At 43.1% G+C, this 26,637-nt stretch overlaps 4 protein-coding genes and 1 long non-coding RNA gene across 5 annotated transcripts; 4 read left to right on the top strand and 1 right to left on the bottom strand.

Moving 5' to 3' along the window:
• Nucleotides 1-1,509: 1,509 nt before the first annotated feature.
• Nucleotides 1,510-2,373, top strand: LOC308319592 (E3 ubiquitin-protein ligase RNF185-like; the record flags this gene model as incomplete). Its single annotated transcript, XM_080769694.1, has 2 exons — nucleotides 1,510-1,972; nucleotides 2,366-2,373. The coding sequence occupies 2 exons, from the start codon at nucleotides 1,510-1,512 to the stop codon at nucleotides 2,371-2,373; spliced, it is 471 nt and encodes a 156-aa protein (XP_080625820.1).
• A 2,075-nt stretch (nucleotides 2,374-4,448) lies between these two features.
• LOC308319958 lies at nucleotides 4,449-7,218 on the top strand. The gene is made up of 3 exons (XR_013964503.1): nucleotides 4,449-4,774; nucleotides 6,668-6,863; nucleotides 7,111-7,218. It is a non-coding gene; the product is annotated as an uncharacterized lncRNA (long non-coding RNA).
• Nucleotides 7,219-7,260: 42 nt separating this feature from the next.
• On the top strand, nucleotides 7,261-11,169 carry LOC308319800 (uncharacterized protein). The gene is made up of 4 exons (XM_080769987.1): nucleotides 7,261-7,343; nucleotides 7,889-8,542; nucleotides 8,737-8,929; nucleotides 9,092-11,169. Exons 2-4 carry the CDS (start codon nucleotides 8,030-8,032, stop codon nucleotides 9,376-9,378), a joined length of 993 nt encoding a protein of 330 aa, XP_080626113.1. The 5' UTR covers nucleotides 7,261-7,343; nucleotides 7,889-8,029; the 3' UTR covers nucleotides 9,379-11,169.
• A 2,945-nt stretch (nucleotides 11,170-14,114) lies between these two features.
• On the bottom strand, nucleotides 14,115-15,533 carry LOC308319591 (nuclear factor 7, ovary-like; the record flags this gene model as incomplete). The annotated part of the gene is made up of 1 exon (XM_080769693.1): nucleotides 14,115-15,533. The coding sequence occupies one exon, from the start codon at nucleotides 15,531-15,533 to the stop codon at nucleotides 14,115-14,117; it is 1,419 nt and encodes a 472-aa protein (XP_080625819.1).
• A 1,005-nt stretch (nucleotides 15,534-16,538) lies between these two features.
• On the top strand, nucleotides 16,539-22,631 carry LOC308320616 (uncharacterized protein). Its single transcript, XM_080771163.1, has 4 exons — nucleotides 16,539-16,813; nucleotides 18,978-19,145; nucleotides 19,378-19,563; nucleotides 20,291-22,631. Exons 1-4 carry the CDS (start codon nucleotides 16,633-16,635, stop codon nucleotides 21,514-21,516), a joined length of 1,761 nt encoding a protein of 586 aa, XP_080627289.1. The 5' UTR covers nucleotides 16,539-16,632; the 3' UTR covers nucleotides 21,517-22,631.
• The last annotated feature ends 4,006 nt before the right edge of the window (nucleotides 22,632-26,637 follow it).

Here is a 26,637-nt window from a genome sequence, read left to right as displayed (position 1 = left end):
GACACACAAACACACACAAACACACACACACACACACACACACACACACACACACACACACACACACACACACACACACACACACACACACACACACACACACCGGGAGTATTTATAATTCAACTACTATTTATCTGTGTTTTAATTGTGTATATTTATGTAGGCTATTGTCTCGTCTTGAAAGTATTGCATTGACCCAAGGAAAAGGATTTTCCCTTGTGGATAATAAAGGACATCTAATCTAATCTGCAGAAATCTATTTTTTCAACATAGTAGAATTGATAATAGCTAACATTCACATTTAGAACCAGCCATTGTCCAAGCAGTAATTTGGAGAATCCCACAAAGACAACATTCTTGTTATAATAGGATACTAAATACCGTAATAAAAAGGAAAACACCCTCAGCACAGGTCTTACCTTCAGCTCTCACTAAGTTCAGACTAGTGTGTGCCCATATGAAAAAGAGACAGCTTTGCATTTTTGCACGTTAAAACTTTAAACTGTGAGAACATTTACTGTGAGAACATTTACCCAAATCTGTCCTATTCCCTCCACCAGAGATTAAACATTACACCACTGCCTTGTGTCCCATATGATGAAGTCATGTTTGGATTGGCCGATGGAGCTGATTGTTTGGGTGGTGGTGGCTCACGGGTAGAGCTAGTGGCTGGATGGTAACTGCAAGGTTGCCAGTTTGAACCCGGGCTCCCCCAGAGTTAGCATCAAAGAGTCCTTGAGCAAGACACTGAACCCCTAATTGTAAATATTTTGATAAAGGATATTTTGATTCAATTCACAATGTGCTCAACTTGCGTTGACAAAACAAATTCACGAGCAAATCAGGCTGTAAACCAGCCAAATCAAATTGACCCCCTTTTGGACTATTCCAGTAAAGGTTTGTTTGTCTTTTTCTTTTGGTAATCATTAGCAGTAAGCAGTTAAGTAATCAATCGATTCTGGATGTGTGCAATGAGTTTCTACCCCTGAGAAACTCCCGTGCCCGGAAAAGGTCCACTCACTGCTCCGAGTAATTTGTTGTTAAAAGTCATAGCATTTTGTCATCATTCATCATCATCATTTATTTAACTCACGACCATGATCACATGGTTTGGAGCACAGCTTCATAAAAGTATACAATCAATCAATCAGTTAGACACACATTGTATACAAGCAAGACATTATTAGGGGAAAGGCTCCCCTGTTTGGCCCAGCCAACACATCATTATTAGGGGAAAGGCTCCCCTGTTTGGCCCAGCCAACACATCATTATTAGGGGAAAGGCTCCCCTGTTTGGCCCAGCCAACACATCAGCTTTGTGGATTGGTCAAGCTCAGTGACAATGACATCACAATTAACAACAGTGATGACATCACAATTAACAATATAAAGGGCATAATAGGTTAAAAACAATTAACCCCTAATCCAATCAGAAATGTAAACGCACACTTTGAGGATTGGCTGCCCGCTGTATTCATTGACCGACCGACCCATTTGCTCGTGGATCGAAATGGAGAACATCTCTCCGGCCTCTGGCTCGGCGAATGCCGAGAGCCCAAACCCCGCCGCAGGCTCCGCCGGCACCGCCAACTCTGCGGGCGGTGGAGACGCCGATCACAACAACGGCACCTTCGAATGCAACATATGCCTGGATGCCTCCCGGGACGCGGTGATCACCTTCTGTGGACACCTGTTCTGTTGGCCCTGCCTGCACCAGTGGCTGGAGACCAGACCCGACAGACAGACCTGTCCGGTGTGCGACGCCGCCGTCACCAGAGACAGAGTCATACCTCTGTATGGACGGGGGGGGAGCACGGCCCAGGAGGACCCCAGACAGGGAGTACCTCCGCGGCCGCAAGGAGAGAGACTCCAGCCGGAGCACCGGGGGAGATTTCAGGGCTTCCATGACGACGGAATCCAGATGTCGGTGGGGATCGGTATTTTTCCGTTCATCGGGACTTCCTTCAACATCGGTAGACGACGTTCTGTGGCCGTCCCTGGGACGCCTCGACACTTGAATTTGAGGCTTTCTCTGCTTTTCCTGCTCGTTGGTTTGACAATCATGTACTGCTATATCTTCTTGAACCATTTAAACCCTCTATACTTAGATTAATACTTAGTTGACTTGCGGTTGGCTCTGTGCCTGCATTGCGAATATTTGAATAAGCAGCATGCATGGTAAAATAAACTATTGTGGCCTATGACCAGGGCCGGTTCTAGCTCATGTGACCCCCTCCACTCACCTTTCGGTGCACAACACAAATTGTGCATCTTTCGCATCACAGTCCTGGCAATCACAGATTCACTGGTTAGTTGAAACACATCACCTGAAATACATGTTTGTCTCCTTTTCTTCGTGCATTCAGAATCTTAGATCCTGCCAGTAGAACTAGTAGAAGTACTGACCTCACTGACCCCATGGACGTCATAGATAGAGCCATGTAGGTCTTATTAGTGAGTCACAGGCTTTGTCACGGGGAAACCTGTGCCCTATAGGCCTATATATATAGTATATACACACATGTGAGCTCTGGTCCATAGCTCTAGCCATGCTTCTCTTCCTGTGCTCGCATGAAATGCAGACCACCCTCTACTCTGTTACGGGAGGAAATATAAAGAACGTTTTACCTACTCACCACAAAGGCTGCTTGTGTTATTAGAAAGCCTACTTTCTTTAGTGGACGCACTCTGAGCGCCCCACCACACGTATACAATGCACTTTTTGTCCAGAAAGGGATTTTTTTTTCTCACCGGAAGGAAGAATCTTGTCTATGAGATTTTGAGTAACTAAAAGTATTTTTTCCCCCCGATCTGGCGACCGCCCTTGCGATCTGGCGACCGCCCTTACGATCTGGCGACCGCCCTTACGATCTGGCGACCGCCCTTGTGATCTTTCGGTCTTCATTTGGATTTCGCCCTTGCTACACTTTTGTGTGATGCTGATGCTGTGGTGTGATCACATAGGGCGTGATTTACAAGCTAAAGTTACGTTTAAATTAACTTTAACTTAACTAAAACGTAGAATATAAGGAGATAGGAGGTTTCTGCCCGACAGCAGCGACGATGTCTAAACGCACACGCCACCTCATATGAGCTCGTTGTATATCGGCTAGTTTGAGCGCGAGAGACGACTCACGCAACCAAGTAGCCTATAAATCGGGCAATAGATTTGAAAAGATATACCATAATCACAAACACAAACAAATTGTCATTCTCTCTCTCTCACACACACACACACACACACACACACGTATGCGTACACACGTGTACACGCACGCACACGCACACACACACACACACACACACACACACACACACACACACACACACACACACACACACACACACACAGGCTCAGGGTGGTAACTGCATGCAAGGTTGCCAGTTCGAACCCGGGCTCCCCCAGAGTTAGTGTCGAACGTGACTCCTTGAGCAAGACACTGAACTCCTGATGTGCAGGTTGGTGCCTTGCATGGTTTCCGCCGCCATTGGTGTGTGTGTGTGTGTGTGTGTGTGTGTGTGTGTGTGTGTGTGTGAATGGGTGAATGTAATGCACAATCTATGTAAAGCGCCTTGGATAAAGGCGCTATATATTATAAATGCACCATTTACCAAACACAAATAAATGTAACAGAACAGAAACAAGGCATCTCATCTGTGCTTATTGAGTCTGTAATGAAAAGGAGCCACCTGCAGGTGGCAGCACGTTCACTATGACCCGGAACTCCATTGCATTGTTGTTGTTGTTGTTATAGCTCTATGCTATCAGACACACACAGAGAGCTAATGGGCTCAGTCTGTCAAGCACTGAAAGCACCTGTTCCGATTGTTTTCATATTTAAGTTAATCCCGCAAATCATGGCTTTTGATTTGCAAACACTGAGGTCCTTCGTCAACGAGCGGCTCTGCGCAGCCGCCGAAGAGATCTTTGTGGTGGTTGAAAGAATCATAACAGAATATGATGCTCAAGCTTTCAGCTCCAAACAGATTGAGCAGCAACAGAGAATCCTGGATGTGGTTTTAAAACCTGACATCAAATTACACCGAACAGGTTGGGGTGGACTCGTATAGCTTAACAAATCAAACTTTAATTTCATGGACCCCCATGTCATTACAGTCAATGTCAAGTGTAAAGCAGGGAAGGGGTCTATTTGGAGACACTCCTCTAAGATTTATTTCATGTTTGTCCTGTTCTCCTACTATTACAGTAAGTGCCACTGAACATGGAGGGGGGGGGGGTCACAAAGACGTGACGTGGACAGGCAATATGAAGACGATTCTGATTCTGACATCGATTAAAGAATAGTGGAAATGGCAGATCTACAAGCACATTGCGATGCACTTTGAGCTTGTAGATCGGCTATTTCAACTATTAATATATAAAGTACTTCAATATGTGCTGTTTGCCATAGCTGCCCTGTGCACTTTTTTTTTTTTTTTACAAAGCCCAGCAGAAATGATTTTTTATTCATAATGTCCAACGACAGAAACACAATTCAATCGTTCAAATTATTTGAGTGACAATTAATCGGCAAGTAAAATAAAATGTCATAATCGTGACCGCCATATGTTTGCTCTTGGCTAACGTTTGCTGCATATTCTCATCCTCTTCTTATCTACAGAGTGTTCCCCTGAGCAGCAGGAGAGGAACCCCAGTGGTCTGGTGGTCCGGGAGGAAGCTGAGTGTCCACAGATTAAGGAAGAGCAGGACGACCTTCTTCAAACGCCAAGAGAAGCCGATGATGATGACGGGTCAGCGTTGACAATAGGACTGGGTATGATGATGACAGGTCAGCGTTGACAATAGGACTGGGTATGATGATGACGGGTCAGCGTTGACAATAGGACTGGGTATGATGATGACGGGTCAGCGTTGACAATAGGACTGGGTATGATGATGACGGGTCAGCGTTGACAATAGGACTGGGTATGATGATGATGACGGGTCAGCGTTGACAATAGGACTGGGTATGATGATGACGGGTCAGCGTTGACAATAGGACTGGGTATGATGATGACGGGTCAGCGTTGACAATAGGACTGGGTATGATGATGACGGGTCAGCGTTGACAATAGGACTGGGTATGATGATGATGACGGGTCAGCGTTGACAATAGGACTGGGTATGATGATGACGGGTCAGCGTTGACAATAGGACTGGGTATGATGATGACGGGTCAGCGTTGACAATAGGACTGGGTATGATGATGACGGGTCAGCGTTGACAATAGGACTGGGTATGATGATGACGGGTCAGCGTTGACAATAGGACTGGGTATGATGATGACGGGTCAGCGTTGACAATAGGACTGGGTATGATGATGACGGGTCAGCGTTGACAATAGGACTGGGTATGATGATGATGACGGGTCAGCGTTGACAATAGGACTGGGTATGATGATGACGGGTCAGCGTTGACAATAGGACTGGGTATGATGATGACGGGTCAGCGTTGACAATAGGACTTTATCGATACGTATTATCGATACGTATTATATCACGATGACCATGACTGATTGCAGATGTATCGACAAATATATTATCAGAAGATTGTAACGTTTCCAAATCAATTTCAAAAACATTTAAACAAAAAGCAAGGACAAAAATACAAATAAAAATTAATTACGTTTTGATGGATAAATGCAAAAATATTGAATCATAATGTATCATATTATAACTGTCGTGCGGAAACAGATGCTGATGTTAAAGCCACGTCACACTAGCCTGGCTCCAGCCCCTGAATCGCTAGCCACATTAAAAAATTATGTTCAGGCGATTTATGAATGAAAATTCAGGCTGAGTGTCAGGCTAACGTCACACAGCATTTCCTGCCATATCGATATGGTATTAATTCAACCCACCCCTAGTTGACATTACTAGACAGGAAGGCAAAGGGGCAACACTTTCTCAGATACAAAAAAAACACAACACTTCTTTATTACTGCTTATCAAAACATGCTTGATGTTTCATGTTACACGTGATAGGTTGCTATTATAAATTATACACAATACTACTGTTTGGATCGTGGACCAATTTTTATGGTTTCCTACATAAAGAAATTAATAGATATTTTATTTCAAAATATTTTGATAACAGGGTGCAGGGCACTGCAGGCAATGCATGTATGTAAGGGCGGCTGTGGCTCCTAGTGCAGGTAGACCGGCGGTTCGAATCTCGGATTGGGCTTGGGCTTGGGCAAGACACTGAACCCTTCTTTGCCTCAATGCCTCCAATGAGTTGGTCGGTGTGAGCTGCTCGCCACCATTGGTTTGTGAATGTGGGAAGTGAGGACACTGGTGTCGACTGTTCGCCGATGCACCTCAATGTATGAACCACTGTAAAGTGCTTTGAGCACTTGGAAAAGCGCTATAAAACAATGTATGCAATTTATTTTGTCAACACACGTTATTTATTTTTGGTTGCACAGCCATCTCTTTGGGTTCTGCTGGACACAGCGTCGAAGGAAAGAAATGTAGTATATATAATATATATGAAGCATGAATGAACCAGAAACTATTACCCTCATTATTCAACCGTTAGTGTGTCCTTTTGTATTTATATGCATCCGAGACGCAGGGCGCACGCCAAGCGACATCACCAAAGTGTTCTTATTAATTACCATTTTATTTGCTCTCTGTTGACATTAGCTCCTCTTCCCTCCTTCTAGACCTCCTACTCCTACCCGTGTGTAAAGAGGATCCCCCTGAACAGCAGGAGAGGAGTCCCAGTCTGGTCCGGGACCAACCAGAGCCTCCGCAGATCAAAGAGGAACAGGAGGAACTACTTCTAAGACCGGAGGAGGCTGATGGGTCAACTTTGGCATCACTTGATGCCGAAGTTGTGGGACAACAACACTCTTTCAGGTAAAAAGAAAATCACTTGTATTACCTACTGTACGTATATCTACAAAATAAATAATGTTGATGTTTTTGGTCTGTCCACCATCAGACAAGTTTGCTGACGTGTCACTTTTGCGCTGCTTATTCCGTATATATATATTATGGAACTCACCTATCGGCTCATTCCTGCAGCAATGCAGGCGTGCTATTAATGATTGTAACACACACCCTCTCGTGTGATATTGCTTAATATAATTGATAAATATGAAAGACAGGTGCCTGGAGTGCCCGTGTGACCAGTATGAACCCCAGAAAGAAGTTTCAGCATGTGGGTATTGTGGCCATGCCCCTGGCCAACACATACATGAATCATGTGGGTATTGTGGCCATGCCCCTGGCCAACACATACATGAATCATGTGGGTATTGTGGCCATGCCCCTGGCCAACACATACATGAATCAACACCGCCACCTGAGACACCAGCAGTCTCCAAATTTGATCGGGTATGTTTCCTTTTATATTCTACAGAAGCATCTGTTTTAAATAGACCGGTACATTTGTTTGTTTTATCAGAATCAGTTATTGTTGTGACTTCACACAGGGGAGCAAAGTACTGTTCTCCACAACTCATGGTGCTTCACATTTAAAAACAATAGACGTGTTCAAAAAGAGCGGGCAAAGCTGTTTAAAAACATTAAAAAGTAGAGAGAGCAAACAACATTTGTGAAAGAAAGTTGCTGATCCATTCAAAGTGCAATATAGATAAAGTGCTATTCATCTCTTAAGATGTTGGTTTTGTGGGCAGTGTATGGCGAGCATTCAAGTTTCATTTATACATTTCAATTGTTTATGTTGTATACCAACCAATGGTTGTGTTTCATTATGCTGTATAGTGTATACCAACCAATGGTTGTGTTTCATTATGCTGTATAGTGTATACCAACCAATGGTTGTGTTTCATTATGCTGTATAGTGTATACCAACCAATGGTTGTGTTTCATTATGCTGTATAATGTATACCAACCAATGGTTGTGTTTCATTTCACAGCTTTCAGAGAAAAGGAAGCTTTCCCTCGGGTGGCACCCACATCCCAAGTCTGCAAAGACCCTTTTCCTCAACAAAATCCTACCAGCCTTTTATCAGGCGTCTTATCCAGTGTGCAACGACAAACTGTTTCAGAAAGACCTGATGCTGGAAAGAAACAGGTCTTTCAAAATAACAAAGACACTCGACCACGTAGAAGCCGTGATAGAGTTTGTATGCGGCCCAAATCCCGCTGCCGGTGGCCGTTTCCTCCAGACCGGGTTCAAGATCAAAGGCAAGCACGACATCATCACCTGTCGGCAAAATATAGAGAAGCTTGAGAAGATTCCGCCGAGGCTTGCAGAAGAAATGGCCCGTGTAGAGGAGCATGACAACAGCCTCCTCCAAGCGGATGGGCTTCATCTGAGGCCGGGGCAGGCGAGCAGGAGCGCGTTGAATGCAAAGATGAAGGCCAGGATAAAGAGACTCCGCTCCAGGGCAGAGAGTGCTGTGAAAAGGTTGGAGGCCGCGCGGCAAAGATTACAGACATTCTTTGTCAGCGACGCTGACGACAGCGGCCCGCCATCACGCTTCAAGAGGATGAAGAAGCAGTATAAGAGGAAGGCGATCAAGAAGAAGGCCCAGCGGACGAAGAGGCGCGAAGAAGAGCTGATACAGGTGTTGTACTGATTGTGTGTGTGTGTGTGTGTGTGTGTGTGTGTGTGTGTGTGTGTGTGTGTGTGTGTGTGTTTGTGGATGTATTTATTTGTCAGCAGTTTGTCAGGCATGCATGCATACAGTACACACACACACACACACACACACACACGCACACACACAGACACACACTAAAGTTCTATCCATGTTCTCAGGACCTTTTCCCTGAGGCCTCGCCAGATTTCACCATCACAGCCGACATGGTGGTTGTACAGAAGCTAGCAGCAGTGACCCACCTGCAGGGAACCCGTCTCTGCAGCCTGCTGCAGAGGCTGCAGGCCACCGAGGAGGCGCGCGCACTCATCACGGCCAACCTGGGCGAGGCTGGCAGGAGAGGGTTCCAGGAAGGTTAGTTCGTATTTGACCTGGGAACGATCTTCTAAATCCTGACAGTTTTCTGAAAGTCCCTATGTTTCTATTTCTATGTCAGTGGTTCTCAAACATTTTCATGTCAAGGACCCCCCAAGATTAGATTTAATTTAATTTTTAGTTTAATCTTTTATGTCGCAGGTCATCGGGCTCTACATGCAGAGTGCAGTGGAGACTGTGCTTCGGCAGACTGCCCCTTTTATGAACGCGCTGCTGGCGTCTTCCGCAGCCTCGGGGGTCAGACGCACCGGGCGGTGTACGCTCCCTCGCATACCGGTCTGCCACAGCTGTCCGTGACGGAACTGGAAGTGGACGTGTTGGAGGAGATGGAGTTCACCCCAGAACTGGCAGCTCTCGTTAAGGCAGGCTGCTTCGACGAGGAAGCAGCCGGTGTTGTGCAAGGGGCCAGTGAGGCGCTCCAACGTTGAAGCACTGGGCCCTAGTGGTAAGAAGAAGGACTGCAGGCGGACCCGTGGATTCATGACGATCAGTCTCTAACTCTCTATCCTTCTTTATACTCTATGGTGTTGTGAGAGCAGTGGTGGAAAGTAACTAAGTGCATTTGCTTTGTACTGTACTGTACTGTACTGTACTGTACTTAACCCATTTTGACCTGGGGAACGATTCAGATCTCAAACTATTTCATGTCAAGGACCCCTAGAATTATATGTATTTGGCCGCTGACCCCCATCTGAGAATATGCAGTTCCAGGGAGTTAAAAACATTCGCTCTGAAAGAATATATATTCAAAGATTTGCGACACATTTGAACGATTTCTCAAAAATAGCAGACCTACAAGCTCGTAAGTTCCACGCTATATGAGCTTGTAGATCTGCTATTTTTCAATAGCTAAAGTATAACTTAATGCTTAACCCATTCTGACCGGGCACCCATTTTGGTGTTAGCATCATGTTATGCTTTACCTATTGAAAAATAGCAGATCTACAAGCTCATATCGCGCCACCGAGTGGCGCGATACGAGCTTGTAGGTCTGCTATTTTTGAAAAATTCGAAGAACGACTGACATTTTTAGAATCTGATCTCAGGTCAGAATGGGTTCATCAGACCAGTGTGTGTCCAGTGGAAACCTCGTATGAATCTGATCTCAGGTCAGAATGGGTTAAAAGGGGTTCCCACCCAGAATGGGTTAAGTGCAATTTTGAGGTAATTGTACTTTACTGGAGTAATTCCAACTTCCGATACTTTTACTTCTACTCGGATCCAAATATTGTACTTTTACTCCACTACATGTACAGTATTTGAAAACTTTACTTTACTAGTTACTTTGTGGATTTTGATTATTTATTACAAAACATACATTAACAAATACACATTTCGGCCATTTTAAAATAGCAGATCTGCAAGCTCACAGTGCATCATTGTGACTACTTTCTACACCACTGTGAGAGAATGTATGATGATGGCGTGACTCTCAATCTACGTACCTGTATTTTATTTGCATTCCTCTTTGTTTATTGGGGTATTGATATTGTCTGCACAGTAAATAGTAGGCTTGTCTCTTCCTCTGTGCAGATTGTGCTTCAGTAGCTGTCCTCCTCCGTTTTCTTCGATGGGCAGAATTGTTCTGATTGTCTTAATATGGCTGTTAAATAGCCTGGACTGATCACTATGTCAGAGGTTCTCAAACATTTGAATTACATTACTTTATAGCACATTTATCTCATATTATGGATGGTAAATATTGAATATTACAGTTTAACCACTCTGGGGGGAACATTCCCCAAAAATAGCAGATCCACAAGCTCACGTGTCGGCAACGCAACACGTGAGCTTGTAAATTATCTCTTTTTGGGGAAGAGATTTGGTGTAGATTGAAAAGAATGCAAGTACAGTGCAAGTAATAAGTATACATCTACGTGGTTATGGTGATACATACATACATGAAATATTCTGAGCCACCTCTGGACTTGCATCACAGCAACCTATAGGGTGCCCCGGGCGGCACGGCGGCACCCACTTTGAGAAACCCTGCACTGTTATATTTTTGTTTTTGAGTGGTGCAACCATAGGGTGCAGCACTCCAATGCCCAGCTTTTGTCTATATATATATATATATATATTAAAAAAAAAAGACTACTCTCAAACACAGATGTCTGCAATTCGAAACTGGCCCCCGTAAAATTATTTTGTACGTCTCTACATGTTCTGATTAATTTAAAATGGTGGACCCTATTGTAGTAAACAAGTGTAATGCTTTATGGTGTCCATAGTAACAGTCTTTGTATTGAGTTGTGCTTTCGTTTGAAATGTATTCTGCAAACTGTTAATAAATACTTCAATCAATCAATCAATCAATCTGTGGAAAGTATGTGTCCTCTTTCAAGTGAATGGCAGAACTTCATGATCACTGGACATAATGCTCATACAGACTTCAAGATACTTTATTAACCATCTGCATAAAAGCAGAGGAATTCTTAGAGAGCAGCTTCCAGTGTCTGCCTTAAAATAGATAAATACAGATTAAAAGAGACCAGAAAGAACATACAGTATACAGTGTAGGTGGTACAAATGGAAGGGTGCATGTTTGTCTGGCCAGAAATGAACAAATACATAGTCTGAACTGGTGAGAGTTTGACTTAAAAGGACAAATAGGTACTTTATATAGAACTCCAGACATCATGACTAAATGGAACATGTTATAATTGTTTTGTTTCTTGTTTTTGCTATTGGTGATGCAGTGATTATTAACTATCAAATATGGGATGAAAGATGGAGTTGTGGAGCTTTGACCTCCCTACGCGTCCTACAAATGGGCCTTGAGCTTGTCTGGAGGTCCTAGCAGGGCGAGTGGAGCTACTATCAACGATGCGCCAGGCAGTGGGAAGGAAGGTCCTCTGACACCGAACGCAGAGCTTCGGGAGTGGACACAACCAGCCAGATCAGCCCAATCAACCCAGACAGATGCCGCAGATCACCCTCACATCCAAAAGCACACACCCATCCCCCAGGACCCCAGGTATATATGCCTCTGAATGTTCCTACCCTATTTTAATAGTAGCCTATTATTTAAAAAATATATAACTTAGTTTAACAGAAGTTTGTCCCATGATGCATCGTTGAAATGCAAATTAGTATTTTTTGATTGGTTCTCACCCGATGGTTGGTCCACCCCTCACCCCTCCTCCACACACACACACACACGCATGCACGTCGCACGCGCACACACACACACACACACACACACACACTCATTTTAGATTTGATCTAAAATCTCTAAATCTCTGCACCTCTGCTTTAACACACTTTATTCCCTTTTAATTATAGGCCTACATATGACTACATGTCTTAGTGCCTTGTTGCACATTTGCATTGGCAGTGTAATAAAACATGTCACACACACACACACACACACACACACACACACACACACACACACACACACACAAAATGTAATGTTGAGTGAGATGTGTCAAAGTCAGCACAGTGTTTTATTTATGAAGGAAAACAATAGAGAATGAAACCAGTAACACGAGAAGCAACCTCACATTATGGAGATGTAAGGGTTTGATGAGGTCAGATCAACATATGGAATGAATTCTGTACTGGCCATATATGGAGCGTGTCTTGAGTGTACAGGGTTTGATGAGGTCAGATCAACATATGGAATGAATTCTGTACTGGCTATACAGTATATGGAGTGACTGACAGACGCCTCTGCAGGTTTTCGTAGTAAACTAGTTTCCAACCTACGGTCGCAATAAAAAGTTATGTTTTATTGTGTCAGACTGAACTTTGACTGTACTTTTGAAGTACTTTACAATGTACAGTAGGTTAAACATGAACTCTTTCACACACTGACAACGGAGACAGCCCTGCTCATCAGGGGCACTCTGTACAGCTATTTTCACAAGTTTTGCCTCTTTCTTACATTATTTGATATTTTGGGCTAGTTTTTATAGTACAGTTTTTTCTTTAGCTATTAGAACAAAGGCTCTGTGTGGGTGTGATGATTAAAGTTGTTAAACTGACGTAACTTAATTCAAGGATTTGATGAGTTTTGCATCCTTTATTATTATGGTGTTATCATTTTATTATCAGTGATTCAAGTGACTGCAGGGTTCATAACTTCTTAGCACCGGGGTAGGTTCCATTGTGCCACACGGGCCGTGGCCCAGTCTAACTTTGAAGAGAGGGGGCGATAAAACAAGGAAAACAACAAAAGATTGTTTGCTTTAGTATGGCAAACCACAGCATGCAAGCCGCCTTTGTTTTAAATGTTCCCCCAAACCGTCACATCACACCTATCGGCCGGGGATGCACTACTACCCCCCCCCCCCCCCCCCCCCCCCCCCGCCTGTTTCATAGTCTACCTCATCCCATGGTTTCATAAAAGTAATTAACATTAACACTAGCTAATATTTAACATATCTGCTAACCATCATACAACTATATAATGTCATAAAGAGATTCATCCAATGTGATTGTTACATTTTAGGAATTTGTGTAAAAAGTACAGTACAGTTACAGTACAAGTGTAAAAGTATAATTTGTTACTGTCGGGAGGAAACATTTTTTGAGGTTTTTGATTATTATTCTTTGCATAAATCAGTGCTATTGTACACCCTTTACGATTGTGTTTGGTTTAGAAAATATTTAACCAATACAAAGTAGTAAACCTCTTAACTCCATTGGACCCTCAAAATGTGTGCTAAAGCAGCTAACTCCACCACCTCTCCCCCTCTAACTAATTGACAGTATATAAAGTTACAACACCAACTGTGATGAGGCAGTATTGCTTTGTTTTCAAAATATAAGGTTTTCTTCATTTTCTGATAAATGTATATTTTTAATTTCCTGAAAAACTGAACATTTTGGAGTTATGTGGTTTCTTCCTGATAGCAGAGATATAGGCTACACCGCTACAGTATAAATATAATAGTGTACATTTTATGGTAAAGTATCTCAATTCCTCAACATGATTACTACTGAGATAAATTAATTTATACATGAATCCCTAATATTAATCACCTTTAAAATAATTCGAATAATCCTGATATTGTTGGCATTAGTACTGATAATTATGATTACATTATATTGAAAAGTGATAGCAGACAATGGAAACCATTATCTGTAACTTTGGTAATTTTTGATTATTGACAATAGGCAGTCATTTATCCATAACATGACAACATCATCATCATGTCTAACTACGTGGTTCCAGAGTCACACTGACCTTCCATGGTAACATCTTCAGAGGGACAGTAACTGTACGATCACTGCCAATGTATGGACAGAGTGTGTCAGTGAAGGTGTGTGTGAAGGTGTGGATGTGTGTGTTGGTATCAGGATCAGAGAAGGACAGTGTTCCTTTGTTCCAGTCTAGCTGGACTCTGATCTTCTTGGGGTTCTGCTTCAATGAGAGATCAGTGACTGGCCCTGAGGAGGAGATTGCTTTGTATTTACCTTCATAGAACCCTATGGCCCAATAATGTTGACCCTCACGTTTGTCTCCTTTCCTCGGAGGAGACTCCGCTAACACACCCAGCCACCATTTTGTATTGTCTCCAACCTCAACATCCCAGCTGTGAGTCCCAGAGTTAACGCCCTCAGAACCCACGACACGGAGCCTCCAGTCAAACCTCTCTGGATTGTCAGGGAGCTTCTGTTTCTCTCCACGTCTCACGCTGGTCAGATCATCAGACAGGGTGTATTCTGGATGAGCAGTGTTGGGGTCCAGAACGACAGGAGTGTAGGAGACTATGTCCTTCATCTTGTCCCAGACTCTGAAGGCCAGGTTTCCCAGGTGTTTGGCCTCGTCTATCAGTGCTCCTGAGACCGGCTGTGGGTCCTGCGGTGTGAGCTGGACTCTCTCCATCGTGGTCTTGTAGTTCTGCAGGAATGAGACGTGTTCAGCTCTCAGCTCCTCCTCGATGGCTCTGATTGTGTCTGAAATGGTTGATATGTCTCTGTTCAGACCCTCGATCTTCTCCTTCATCATCAGACTCTTCTGCTGCTCTTCCTCCCTCAGTGCAGTGATCCTGGCCTCCTCTTCATCATGTAGAAACTGATGCATCTTCTTAAACTGTTCCTTCATCTGCGTCTCGGTGTGCCGGGCCCGGACCTTAATGTGTTCTGCCGTTTGGTCGTAGTTTGTTTTAACTTCATTAAAAACCTTCAGTTTCTCCTGTAAAGGCTTCAGGGATTTCTGGACTTTCTCCTTGTGTTCTGGTGCAGCTTCATCGATGGGTCTGAAAATGTGGTTGACGTGTCTTTTAGAATCTCGACACACAAAACACGCTGGCTGTTGACATTCCAGACAGAACAGTTTGAGTTTCTCATCAGCATGCAGAAGGCAGAGAACCCCAGACCCAGTTGAAGCTCTCTGATGTCTCTCCTGTACGAAGGCCTCACACAGGTTCTTCAGAGCCAGGTTAAGAGGTGGATCAATTGATGATCTCTTCTTACAAACGGGACATTCCTTTTTTTCTCTTTTCCCCCACCATTCCTGCAGACAGGCTTTACAGAAGCTGTGGCTACACGGCAGTATAACAGGATCTTTAAAGATATCACAACACACAGGACAGCAATAATCCTCTTCTGGGCGAGATGCGTTGGAAGCCATTTTGTGTCAGAGTTTAGCTACAAATGCCCGAGACAGGAAATGCAGTCAGTGGTGGTAACACTCCTTTTAGAATATTCTAATGAAGTTTACTTTGACTGTGAAAGTGGTTGTTGTTAAAGTCCATTCAGCTGATAGAGCCAGCAGGTAGTTCCAGTGGTCTGGGTCAGTGTTCAGGTATGTATAGTTCCAGTGGTCTGGGTCAGTGTTCAGGTATAGTTCCAGTGGTCTGGGTCAGTGTTCAGGTATAGTTCCAGTGGTCTGGGTCAGTGTTCCCTCCTCTAGCTGTGGATCTAAAGACAGTCTGTTCTCTCTCACTGGAGGTTGTGTTTGATCTGAACGTGAATCTTATCGTCTCGATTCAGACTGGCAAGAGGTGGAGCTTTGACACACTATCTGTAGACATGTAACAAAGTTCACTCTCTCTCTGTCACACATGTAGGTGTGCGTGCACACACACACACACACACACACACACACACACACACACACACACACACACACACACACACACACACACACACACACACACACACACACACACACACTTATTGAAAAGCCTTCATTTGTAGTTAGTTCTTGTGTTTTGTGCCTACAACAGCAGATCTACAAGCTCACAACACATCATGATGTGTTGTGCGATCTTTTGGGCTTGAAACTGACACACAACTAACTAAACATTAAGAAATATACACATATGCCACATGCTACACACACACACACACACACACACACACACACACACACACGAGCATTGTATTTGTATTTTAGTTTGAATTATTCCACATAATGCTTAATTTCAAATACAACCCCCCCCCCAATCAATCAATCAATCAATCAATCAATCAATCAATCAAACCCTTTGAGGTGAATTTTATAGAATCTTCCCTGTGCTTGAGTCTGTAATGAAAAGGAGCCACCAGCAGGTGGCAGCACGTTCACGGTGAATCTTTGAAACTGTCATCGATGACCCGGAACTCCTTTGCATTGTTGTTGTTTGGTGCTAAAGATGGCTCTATAGCTAACAGACACACCAACAGAGCTTATGTCAGTCTGTCAAGCTGTTCCGATCGTTTTAATATTTAAATGAATTCTGCAAATCATGGCTTTACTACAAACACTGAGGTCCTTCGTCAACGAGCGGCTCTGTGCAGCCGCTGAGGAGATCTTTGTGGTGGTTGAAAGAATCGTAACAGAATACGAGGACCAGGCTTTCAGCTCCAAACAACAGATTGAGCAGCAACAGAGAATCCTGGATGTGGTTTTAAAACCACACAGAACAGGTTGGTAGACTCCTTGCCAAGTGACAAGTCAGAAGTCACTATATTGTCTGTAGCTTAACAAATCAAACTTTAATTGCATGGACCCCCATTCTTATCGAGTTGTAAATCAACCTGATTGATTGATTGAAATATTTATTAACAGTTTGCAGAATTACAGTACATTTCAAGCACAAACTTAATACAAAGACTGTTAACTATGAGTGGACCCAATTAAACATTACACTTGTTTACAAGAGGGTCCACCATGTTCAATTCATAAAAAAAATGATTCCCTTATTTCCCTGAGAGGCTCTCAGAGTTTACAGTCCTGCTACCCCTTTCAGGAACCCTCGGTTTCGGTTACCTTTTCAGAAAAGGCGATACCGCGGTCCACAAATAAATGCAGAAAAGGGTCCCGAAAGGTTCTAACATTCCGGGGGCTGCCCCGTGGAAGTCATATCAGTGGTAGGTTTCCAACCTTTTTCATTTCAAGGTCCATTATTTATTCAGCATTTGAGGCCCGCGAACCATTTGATGAGATTTACCCTCGACTTAAAAGTCCTAAAACTAAATATTTGTATATTGTTGGATTATGTTTTGTCCACAATTCCAATGCTGCATTGATGTTGGAGAGATAACAGGCAAACGTTGATCAAAATAACAATTATTCTATATTCTCTAATTATGTAGAGGAGTGAAATTAATGTAACCCCTTGTTTGAGCCGAATCTGTGTTAAACGTGGTTTGTGGAACCCCTCTGGTGTTGTGATTGTAGACTTTGTTGACATTAAGGTATTTCTTTTGACTCGTACATGGGTATCTTAGGGGTGGACAAAATTATTTTCACTCCTATGCCACCAAAATGTGGAACGCCCTACCAACAGTCATCAAGACATGCGATTCCCTTGACTCCTTCAAAACCGCTCTCAAAGGGCACCTACGGACAGCTGCAATTCGAAACTGACCCCTGTAAAATCTGAACAGGATCCTGTACAGGAATCTTGTTCTTTGCTTGACTTTTTTTCATTACATTGGTAGCCATTTTATCACAGGAAAGATTGGCCTCCAGGATGGAACGTATTGGTAATCTTGTCTTTTCGTGTGATAACATTGTCAAATTTGTCACCCACTTTAACTGAGAAGCCGTCAGCTTTGCTGAGATTGCTATTTGATCCAAAGAGAATGGATTACGTTTTTCCCAGGTGTAATGATAGTTTGTTGTCAGTGAGCCAGCATGTGCAGATTCTACCGAATTCAGAGCTGAGGGCCTTTTCAACTTCAATTGAAGTTGTGACTGCAATTTGTGATGTCCCTGTCCGAGACCAGCAGGGCCGAGTCATCCGCGAACAGGAACAAATTGCAGTCACAAGCTGATTTCATGTCGTTTACATGTATTAGGAACGCGTATATCTATTCTACGTCCGAGCATAGACATGGTAACACCCCACATGCCTCTGATTGGAGGTTACTCCGTGGTGGGAAATAAAAATACAAGAGACTGGCAGCTTGGCACGCGCGACAGTAACTTGTAACTTTCTGTTTTGTAGAAGATGCTATCTAATATTGTTTATGCCGTTTGCTTTGATTGAATGATTTTTTGAACACGTACGTTGTATGATTTCATTTGGGTGTGTTCTAAAGTGTTAGTGTTGATTATCGTGTATTAATCTAATTATAGTAAACTAATACTATTATACTAAAAAAGATCAAGGGAAAAGAGACCTTTTTACAGTACAATAATGTTTCAAGTTTACACATGTTATGTATGTAAATAAACGGCATAAAGAATATTAGTTTTCTTACTGTCGCGCGTGCCAAGCTCTCTTGTATTATATTATATCGTACTATAATTATTTATTTATTTCCCACCAAGAAGTAACCTCGCAGCAGACTATCCAGCATATAGTCTTTCAAACGACATGATGTGGACAATATGAAGATGACTAGAGTGTTTTTTTTGTACCTGTATTTGTGAGGACCAAGTGTCCCCACAAGGATAGTAGAATTTGAGAAATAGACATTGGTTGTTTTATGGTTAATACAATATTGTTAGACTTAACAATTGCCACTGAACATGGAGGGGGTCTTTCAAACGACGTGACGTGGACAATATGAAGACAGTTCTGATTCTGACTAGAGTGTTTTCTCTTTGCTAACGTCTGCTGCATCTTCTCTCCCTCTATAGAGCGTTCCCCTGGCCAGCAGGAGAGGAACCCCAGTGATCTGGTCCAGGAGGAAGCTGAGTGTCCACAGATTAAGGAAGAGCAGGATGACCTTCTTCAAATGCCAAAGGAAGCAGATGATGATGACTCACCGTTGATATTAGTAGACAGGAACAGTCTTTCTCTCTCAGGTACGAAAAAAACGAACTTCTTTATTTTGACTCTTTACTTTACTACTAATCAAAACATGGTTGAGGTTTTGGTCTGTTGAACATTCATCAGGGGGAATATAATGTCCTCCACGCATCACTGCGTCCTTGTATTGTATTTATATGCGTCCGAGATGCAGGGCACGCAACATCACTGAGGTTTTCTTATCCATTCAGAAAGGACCATTTATTTGCTCCTCTTCCCTCCTTCTAGACCTCCTACTCCTTCCTGTGTGTGAAGAGGATTCCCCTGAACAGCAGGAGAGGAGTCCCAGTCTGGTCCGGGACGAACCAGAGATCAAAGAGGAACAGGAGGAACTACTTCAAAGACCAGAGGAGGCTGATGGGTCAACTTCGACATCACTTGATAGAAACGCGAGGGGTAACAAGACTCTGTCAGGTGAAAAAACTAAAGCAATCACTTGGTCTGTCGACCAGCAGACATTAGTTGAAGCAGACATCATTACATCAATGATAATGATGTAATCCTGTCTAAGGTTGGGGTCCTTAAGGATGTCTTTTTTTTTGCTACTTTTGCTGAACGTTCCCCCAAAATAGGGATACTGGGTTTGAAGTGGTTAAAATATCAGATCATCATTTCTCAGACTTTAAATACAAAAATAAGATTATATAGGAAATAAATGCACATGACCATCGTACAGGCACCCCACACACACACACACACACACACACACACACACACACACACACACACACACACACACACACACACAGGAATGCCAGATTTCTTAGATAGTTCAGAGATACTCTTCAAGATAACAATCAATTTAAAGTAGTTTGGTCTGTAAGAATATTCTTTTCTAGGTGTGTAGGTTAGTTTTAGAATCACATTCTATTAAGCAGGAAGAATATCTTCACATGACTGGAGCATCTGTGTTTTTGCTTGTACAGTAACAGTATGCCTGATGGGTTTTATTTTTCAAGTCTACTAGGATCTAAAACATTGTGTGTCGTGCCCAAAAGAGAGTAGGGAGAATTGTATTTACTGCCTATGGAATTTCATGTATGTGGAAGGGCAGGAAGCTCCCACAACATAGTTTTAAAATGTTTTTCATATTACATTTTGATGAAAGATATTGTTTTCTCTCATTTGATATTTTGCCTAGAGTTCCTGCACCTCCCTATTGGTAAAGAGGAGGCTTCCCCTGAGCAGCAGGAGAGGAGCCCCAGCCTGGCCCAGGAGGAACCGGAGCCTCCGCAGATCAAAGAAGAACACGCGGTGGCTGATTGGTCCATGTTGACATTACTGTCAGTGAAAAGTGAAGACGAGGTCGACAACAGAGACACGGAGCCTGTAGCCAGCACCTCCACCGGTCCCATGAAGGTACATGTCGATGCAGAGGACCGTGGAGTGTCGCAACCCACAAGTCATGTCCGCCTCCTCTCCTCACACTGTCGTGAATCTGACACTGAGGACAGCGACGACTGGGAGGAGACCAGGGAAGCTTTGAACATACTGAAATCTTACAAGACAGAAAATGGTGAAGGACAATCGTTGTGTTTGAGCAACAACAAGCTGTCCCAGGAGCTGATATTATCAAAACAAACTCCATCCATGGCAAGTCAAACTGGGGAGAAAAAGTTTGTTTGTACAGTTTGCGGTAAAAGCTTTAATCTAAAGGGCAATTTGAACGTACATATGAGGACTCATACAGGGGAAAAACCATATAGTTGTACTATTTGTGGTAAAGATTTTGGTCAAATGTATAATCTAAAGATCCACACAAGGACTCATACAGGGGAAAAACCTTATAGTTGTTCAGTTTGTAACAAAGGCTTCGTTTGCATGAGTGATGTGAAAAAACACATGAGGAGTCATACTGGGGAAAAACCCTTTAGCTGTGCTTTCTGTAGCAAACCTTTTGCTTATGTTAACGATCTGAAAGCCCATACAAGGACTCATACAGGAGAAAAACCTCACAGGTGTACAGTTTGTGGAAAAGGTTTTGTTCAAATGAGTACTATGAGAAATCATTTGAGGACTCATACAGGTGAAAAACCCTTTAGTTGTACAATTTGTGAAAAACCCTTTAACAACCGAGGTAATCTGTATACGCACATGAGGACTCATTCAGGGATAAAACCCTTTAGTTGTTCAGTCTGTAACAAAGGCTTTTCAAAAAAGAGTGATATGAAAAAACACATGAGGACCCATACAGGGGAAAAACCATGTATTTGTACAGTTTGTGGGAAAGGCATTAATCAAATGAGTGATCTGAGGAAACACATGAGGATTCATACAGGGGAGAAAGGTGTTGGTCGAATAGACCATTCCGCCTCACACAGTTACTGTTATTTGAGCCAAGCAGAAGCAAGTGGTTTGCCAAAATAATTAGAGCTCCAAAATCTCTTCTAAATCTCTCCAACAAGGCAACAAAACATTCAACAAACAAAATTGACTACAGGCAAAGGATCAGGGTGCATGTGTTTGGTCCGATGTTATAACAGTCCTACAGTCATGAGTCTGACACCCTACCCAAAACCCAACCCTAACCTTACAGGAAACCACAGCTTTGTTTTAACCTGCCACGCATGTCAGAAGCCACAGGCGAGTTTTAACCCGCACTAGCACAGGTTAGTTGTAACCAGCAGCGTATGTTGGGACAGTGTTGTAGAACTAATGCCTGCCGGACTGTTAATATGTCTAACAAATGTATGCACCCCAAAGGATCATCTCAGAGGGAGAAACCACATCTCTAGTAATTGACTGTTAACATCATCAGAAAGGAGGGTTTGTGTACTGCAAGGTGAGTACGACTTTGACTTTGTAGTTAATAAATGGATAAATGGACAAGTCATGAATAAACTAACTAGCTGTGCATTGCGTCAGGATGCTGGTGTTTGTTTTGTGATCCTTTTAACAGCAACAGGCTTCAGATTGCGTAATTACAGCTGTTGACCACAGCAAGATAAGACGTTCCTGTCCTTGGAATGGGAATGACTTTTTGCTTGATTTTTAATTATTGTCAGTAAATGACACTCATTTTAAATGTTGCTTATTCTTTAAATGAGAGAAACTTATTTCCATGACTATCACTAATGCAATTTATATATAAATACACTTGTTTGTCTTTGAATACTGGTTCAGTAAATGTGTCATGTTTGTAGAACAACTATTTAGCCCTTTTAAATGTCCCTGCACTTACTTTCACATCGCTAAAGACTCTTAAAGAGGGTACCCAGATTGGCACATGGCAGATGTTGGCTTAGGCCTTCGGGAAAGGAACTGGTCTGGGTAGCTGGAAGCCTGGAATTGCTTTTGCAGGTTTCGTTTCGATTCTGTCCAACTTGGCACAATGCATCCCCGGGTTGTCCGTGAGTCAGCGACACACGGAAAGTTTGGAAAAATTATAGTTAATACCATGGTTGATGGAAACTATAGGGATGTACCGATGTATCGGCCACACAACATAGGTATCGGCCGATATTTGCCATTATCGGTGTTGGCAAATAAAACTGACATTAACCGTTAACTGACAGTAGCCGATATTTATCTGTTGTTGATAAGCATACATTTTGCTATGTTGGTTTGTTGTTTATCTACAGCCCACCAAGCTGTAGCTTCTGAAAATATATTTCTTGTATTGGAGAAATAAAAACAACAAAAACTAAATAATTTACCTAGCGGTGCATCACTATTAGAAACGGTTATTGCTACGCTGGGATTGGACAATCACTGTTACTATAAGAAATGCAATTTTCGAGTAACAAATACAAACTAAAATCAATAACTTTGTTCATGTTTCCATTATACTAAGATTTTCTCTTTGGAAATGTTAGTGAATTGCTCGTAATTTATGTAACGTGTGTTGTGTATGTCAGTTGTATTTCACGACTTCAAACAAGCTATACAAAAGTGATCTGAAGTGCTTAATTCAATAAAATAATGATATCTTATATGCGAGAGCAGAGTAGAGTAGTGCAATGTTTCTCAAATGGGTGTGCGTGTACTACAGGGTGTATGTGAAAGTGGAAAACGATACATTTATTTCCCTGTAATGTTTAATGATAAAGTGTAGCAAACTGTGTGACCTTGCTGACATGTAAAGTGTTAAATCGTATTGAATCCAAAACCTGACTAGCACTAACTGTTATTGAATTGAAAAGCCACGATTACGCAGGTTTTTCATCAACACTGAAGTGACTGAACTCGCTGAAATGTTAACGGCCACCGTTTAAAATAAATGTTCCCAGGAGGCACTAATTCCAACTGTTTCACTTAATTTACTTTTTTGTAATGTTATATTGTTATGAAAGCAGCTTATTTAACATTCATGGCATCATGATGGTATAGCTACAGAGTATGTTTTTTTTGTCACTTGAGGTTTTCTCAGCAAAATGTTGTCATTCTCAACCTGTGGGACATGAGGATATTACGAGCTGGCCTGGGCCCCCAAACTATTGACAACACACTATAGAACTTAAAGGACCACTTCACTTCTCAATTTATCTTCATATAATTTGTCCTCCCTAATGTTCATGATAAAATACCACAACTATTTTCTACTCAGGTTGTGTCTCATATGTTCAGAAACAAGATTTAAAAAAAATATTTTGATTTTCATTATCGCATTGTAACTTTTCAGGAATAGAAAGCCTGCCGTTTATATTACCTTTGATTTCCCATCAATGATGTCACTGGTGGGCGGGTTTCTGAACTGCCCACAGCCCTCATGAGACACAGACCGAGTAGGAAAAAATGGTGGTATTTTATCATGTTATCACATTAGTGAGGAGGACCGGGACTGGGAGGTCGGGGTTCGATACTTCGATCCCCGGCCGGGTCATACCAAAGACTGGCGGGACCCAGTGCCTCCCTGCTTGGCACTCAGCATCAAGGGTTGGATTGGGGGTTAGTCCCTCCCTGCAACACACTAGCGTGACGCGTCATGTCCAGGGGGTGTACTTGTACGTATCATGTCCAGGGGGTGTACTTGTACATCAACCTGCCTCACACTACAGAAACAGGAGATAGGCTCCTGCCTTATGGCAAGGCTTACTTTGACATGAAAAGGTTTGAGAAGTTGAGAACCATTGATACAGCAGCAGACCTATTTCAGAAAACTGTTAGATTACATTTTAGAAGACATTTGTAGAATCGGCCTCAGGTCTGAATGCGTTTAGATTAGCATGTAGACACCATTTCATGGTATTCTTTATTAGAAACCTTGGAGAAAAAATGTATTAATTGGTCATCCAAATCAATCACATCATGCTCTGAAAATGCATGCGGGTCACTCAACTGATGGGTGGGTCTAGAACGCTTGATTTTTTTAAGGTTAAAATAAAAAGGTTATTTTTGTGTTATTGTTTTGTTAAGCTAAAGCTCTATGTCCTGAAAGTAATTATTACTGTAGTCTAGAGTGTTTATTCAGTAACAGGAGTCTCCCTGTCTCTCCAGCACTTTAATAAACAGAAAATACATTTTCGTTTGAGTCAGTAATTTCATCCAGCCAGGACAAAAGAACCTTACATTTTAATGTTACAATTCCAAATTTCTCCTGTTTTTTTTTCCCAGATCAGTTTCAATTTAACTTTTTTATACTATTTATGCTGTATGAATTCTCTCTCCCGATTGGAGAGATAATTAATTTCTCTCCAACATTTATTTTGTATTTTCTATAGAGATGGCGAGACAGGAAGAACCCTCTTACTGAACAAACACGCAATGACTATTATACTCAGGGGAGAGCTATTTAACACTTAACCAGATAAATACCAGTTAAAGTCTGTTTATGAACTGATGCAGGAGAAGGCAATGTCTCTGGGGAGGATGATATGGGGTCAGAATTCCCACAGAGGTCCTCGGTCTCCTCAACCTCTCTCTTCCTATTCAGCTGCACCGAGTGTATGAGTGGGAGGTGAGCTGGTGAGAGCACACCTATCCTGGGATCTGTTTGTTCGCCGACGCCTGGCGTCTGGAGCCTCTTAAACCGTTCCCTCCTCCTGAGAAAACTTCCACTGTCAAACATGTCTTCTGCCTGGGGGTCAAATGTCCAGTAGCTTTCCTTGCCGGTGTTGCCCGACTCCCGTTTTTTCACAAAGCAGTCGTTGAGATACAAGTTATTACGGAGAGAGTTTCTCCAAGCGGGAAACTTATCTCTGTAGTATGGGTAGTGGTTGCTGATGAATTCACAGATCCCACTCAGGGTGAGCTTTTTCTGAGGGCTCTGGAGGACAGCCATGGTGATGAGGGCGATGTAGGAGTAGGGCGGCTTTACCAGACGATTCTTTGGGTTCTGGATCAAACCTTCCGAGTCTGAGCTCTGATCTCGACCATCTCCCTTCACAGTGCCTGTCTCGCCTTCATCCTGAGAATCTGACCCAGCAGACGATAGAGTCTCTGGCAGGATGGCAGCATTCTCCGTGATTCTGCCCTTGGGGGGTGTCACAGAGGTCCTCAGACTCTTGTCCAGCACCGCCTCTGTCTTCTGAATGGGACTGGTCGGCTCTGTGCCCTGCTCCTGACCGTCTCCCTTCACCGTGCCTGTTGCCCCTTCGTCCCCGGAATGTGATGCAGATGACAAAGTCTCGGGAGAGGATGGCAGAGACTGTGGCGAATGCCTGGTTGGCAGGACAGCAGCATTCTTCATGAATCTGTCCTTTGGTGGTGGCCCCACAGAGGTCCTCGGATTATCATCCTCCTCTGCCTTTCTCTTCCTCGTTTTAAGAATGTGTATGTTGTTGCCAAACCTGTCTTCTGACTGTCGGTCAAAGGTCCAGTAATGTTCCTTGCCAGTGTTACCCGGCTCCTGCGTTTTTTTCACAAAGCAGTCGTTGAGGTGCAAGTTATTGCGGAGAGAGTTTCGCCAAGCAGGGAACGTGTCTCTGTAGTCTGGGAAGCGGTTAGTGATGAAGTCACAGATGTCCGTCGTGGTGAGCCTTTTCTGTGGGCTCTGTTGGAAAGCCATGGTGATGAGGCCGATGTATGAATGAGGCGGCTTCACCACCATACTGTTCTTTAGTTTCTTGGTTGAACATCCAGAGCCTGTGGTCTGGACCTGGCCCTTCGCAGTGGCTGTCTCCCCTTTGACGCTGTACGACCCAGAACTATGCTGCAAAGCAATAGGATAGGAAGCAGAGTGGATTCTGTCGTGTTGCCCAACGTCCGGCGGCTGGTGCCTCTTTAACTGTTTCCTCCTTTTCAGAAAAGGTCCATTGTCATTGTTAAACATGCCCTCTGCCAGTGGGTCAAAGGCCCAGTAGCTTTCCTTGCTGGCGTTGTCCAACGCCGGGGGGATTTTCACGAAGCAGTCATTGTACGACAAGTTATGACAGATGGATTTTCTCCAGGCAGCGGGACACTCGTCTTTGTAATATGGGAAGTGTTCACTGATGAATTCACACACCCCGGTTAGGGTGAGCTTTTTCTGAGGGCTCTGCAGGATGGCAATGGTGATGAGGCCGATGTAGGAGTTTGGGTTCTGGATCAAAGCTGCCAAGTATGCGCTCT

The sequence above is a fragment of the Protomyctophum bolini genome (genome assembly GCF_963924005.1).
Source record: "Protomyctophum bolini genome assembly, chromosome: 8".
In the NCBI taxonomy this organism is placed as follows: domain Eukaryota; kingdom Metazoa; phylum Chordata; class Actinopteri; order Myctophiformes; family Myctophidae; genus Protomyctophum; species Protomyctophum bolini.
Note: the sequence above shows the minus strand (reverse complement) of the source record. Positions and strands in the feature narration are given on the sequence as shown.

Coding starts and splice junctions, on each gene's coding strand:
- LOC308319800 (XM_080769987.1), top strand. CDS start 8,030: ATGCTGGAAAGAAACAGGTCTTTCAAAATAACAAAGACACTCGACCAC. Junction 8,543..8,736: donor GCGAAGAAGAGCTGATACAG/GTGTTGTACTGA, acceptor CCATGTTCTCAG/GACCTTTTCCCTGAGGCCTC. Junction 8,930..9,091: donor CAGGAGAGGGTTCCAGGAAG/GTTAGTTCGTAT, acceptor TTTATGTCGCAG/GTCATCGGGCTCTACATGCA.
- LOC308320616 (XM_080771163.1), top strand. CDS start 16,633: ATGGCTTTACTACAAACACTGAGGTCCTTCGTCAACGAGCGGCTCTGT. Junction 16,814..18,977: donor TTTAAAACCACACAGAACAG/GTTGGTAGACTC, acceptor CTCCCTCTATAG/AGCGTTCCCCTGGCCAGCAG. Junction 19,146..19,377: donor GAACAGTCTTTCTCTCTCAG/GTACGAAAAAAA, acceptor CCCTCCTTCTAG/ACCTCCTACTCCTTCCTGTG.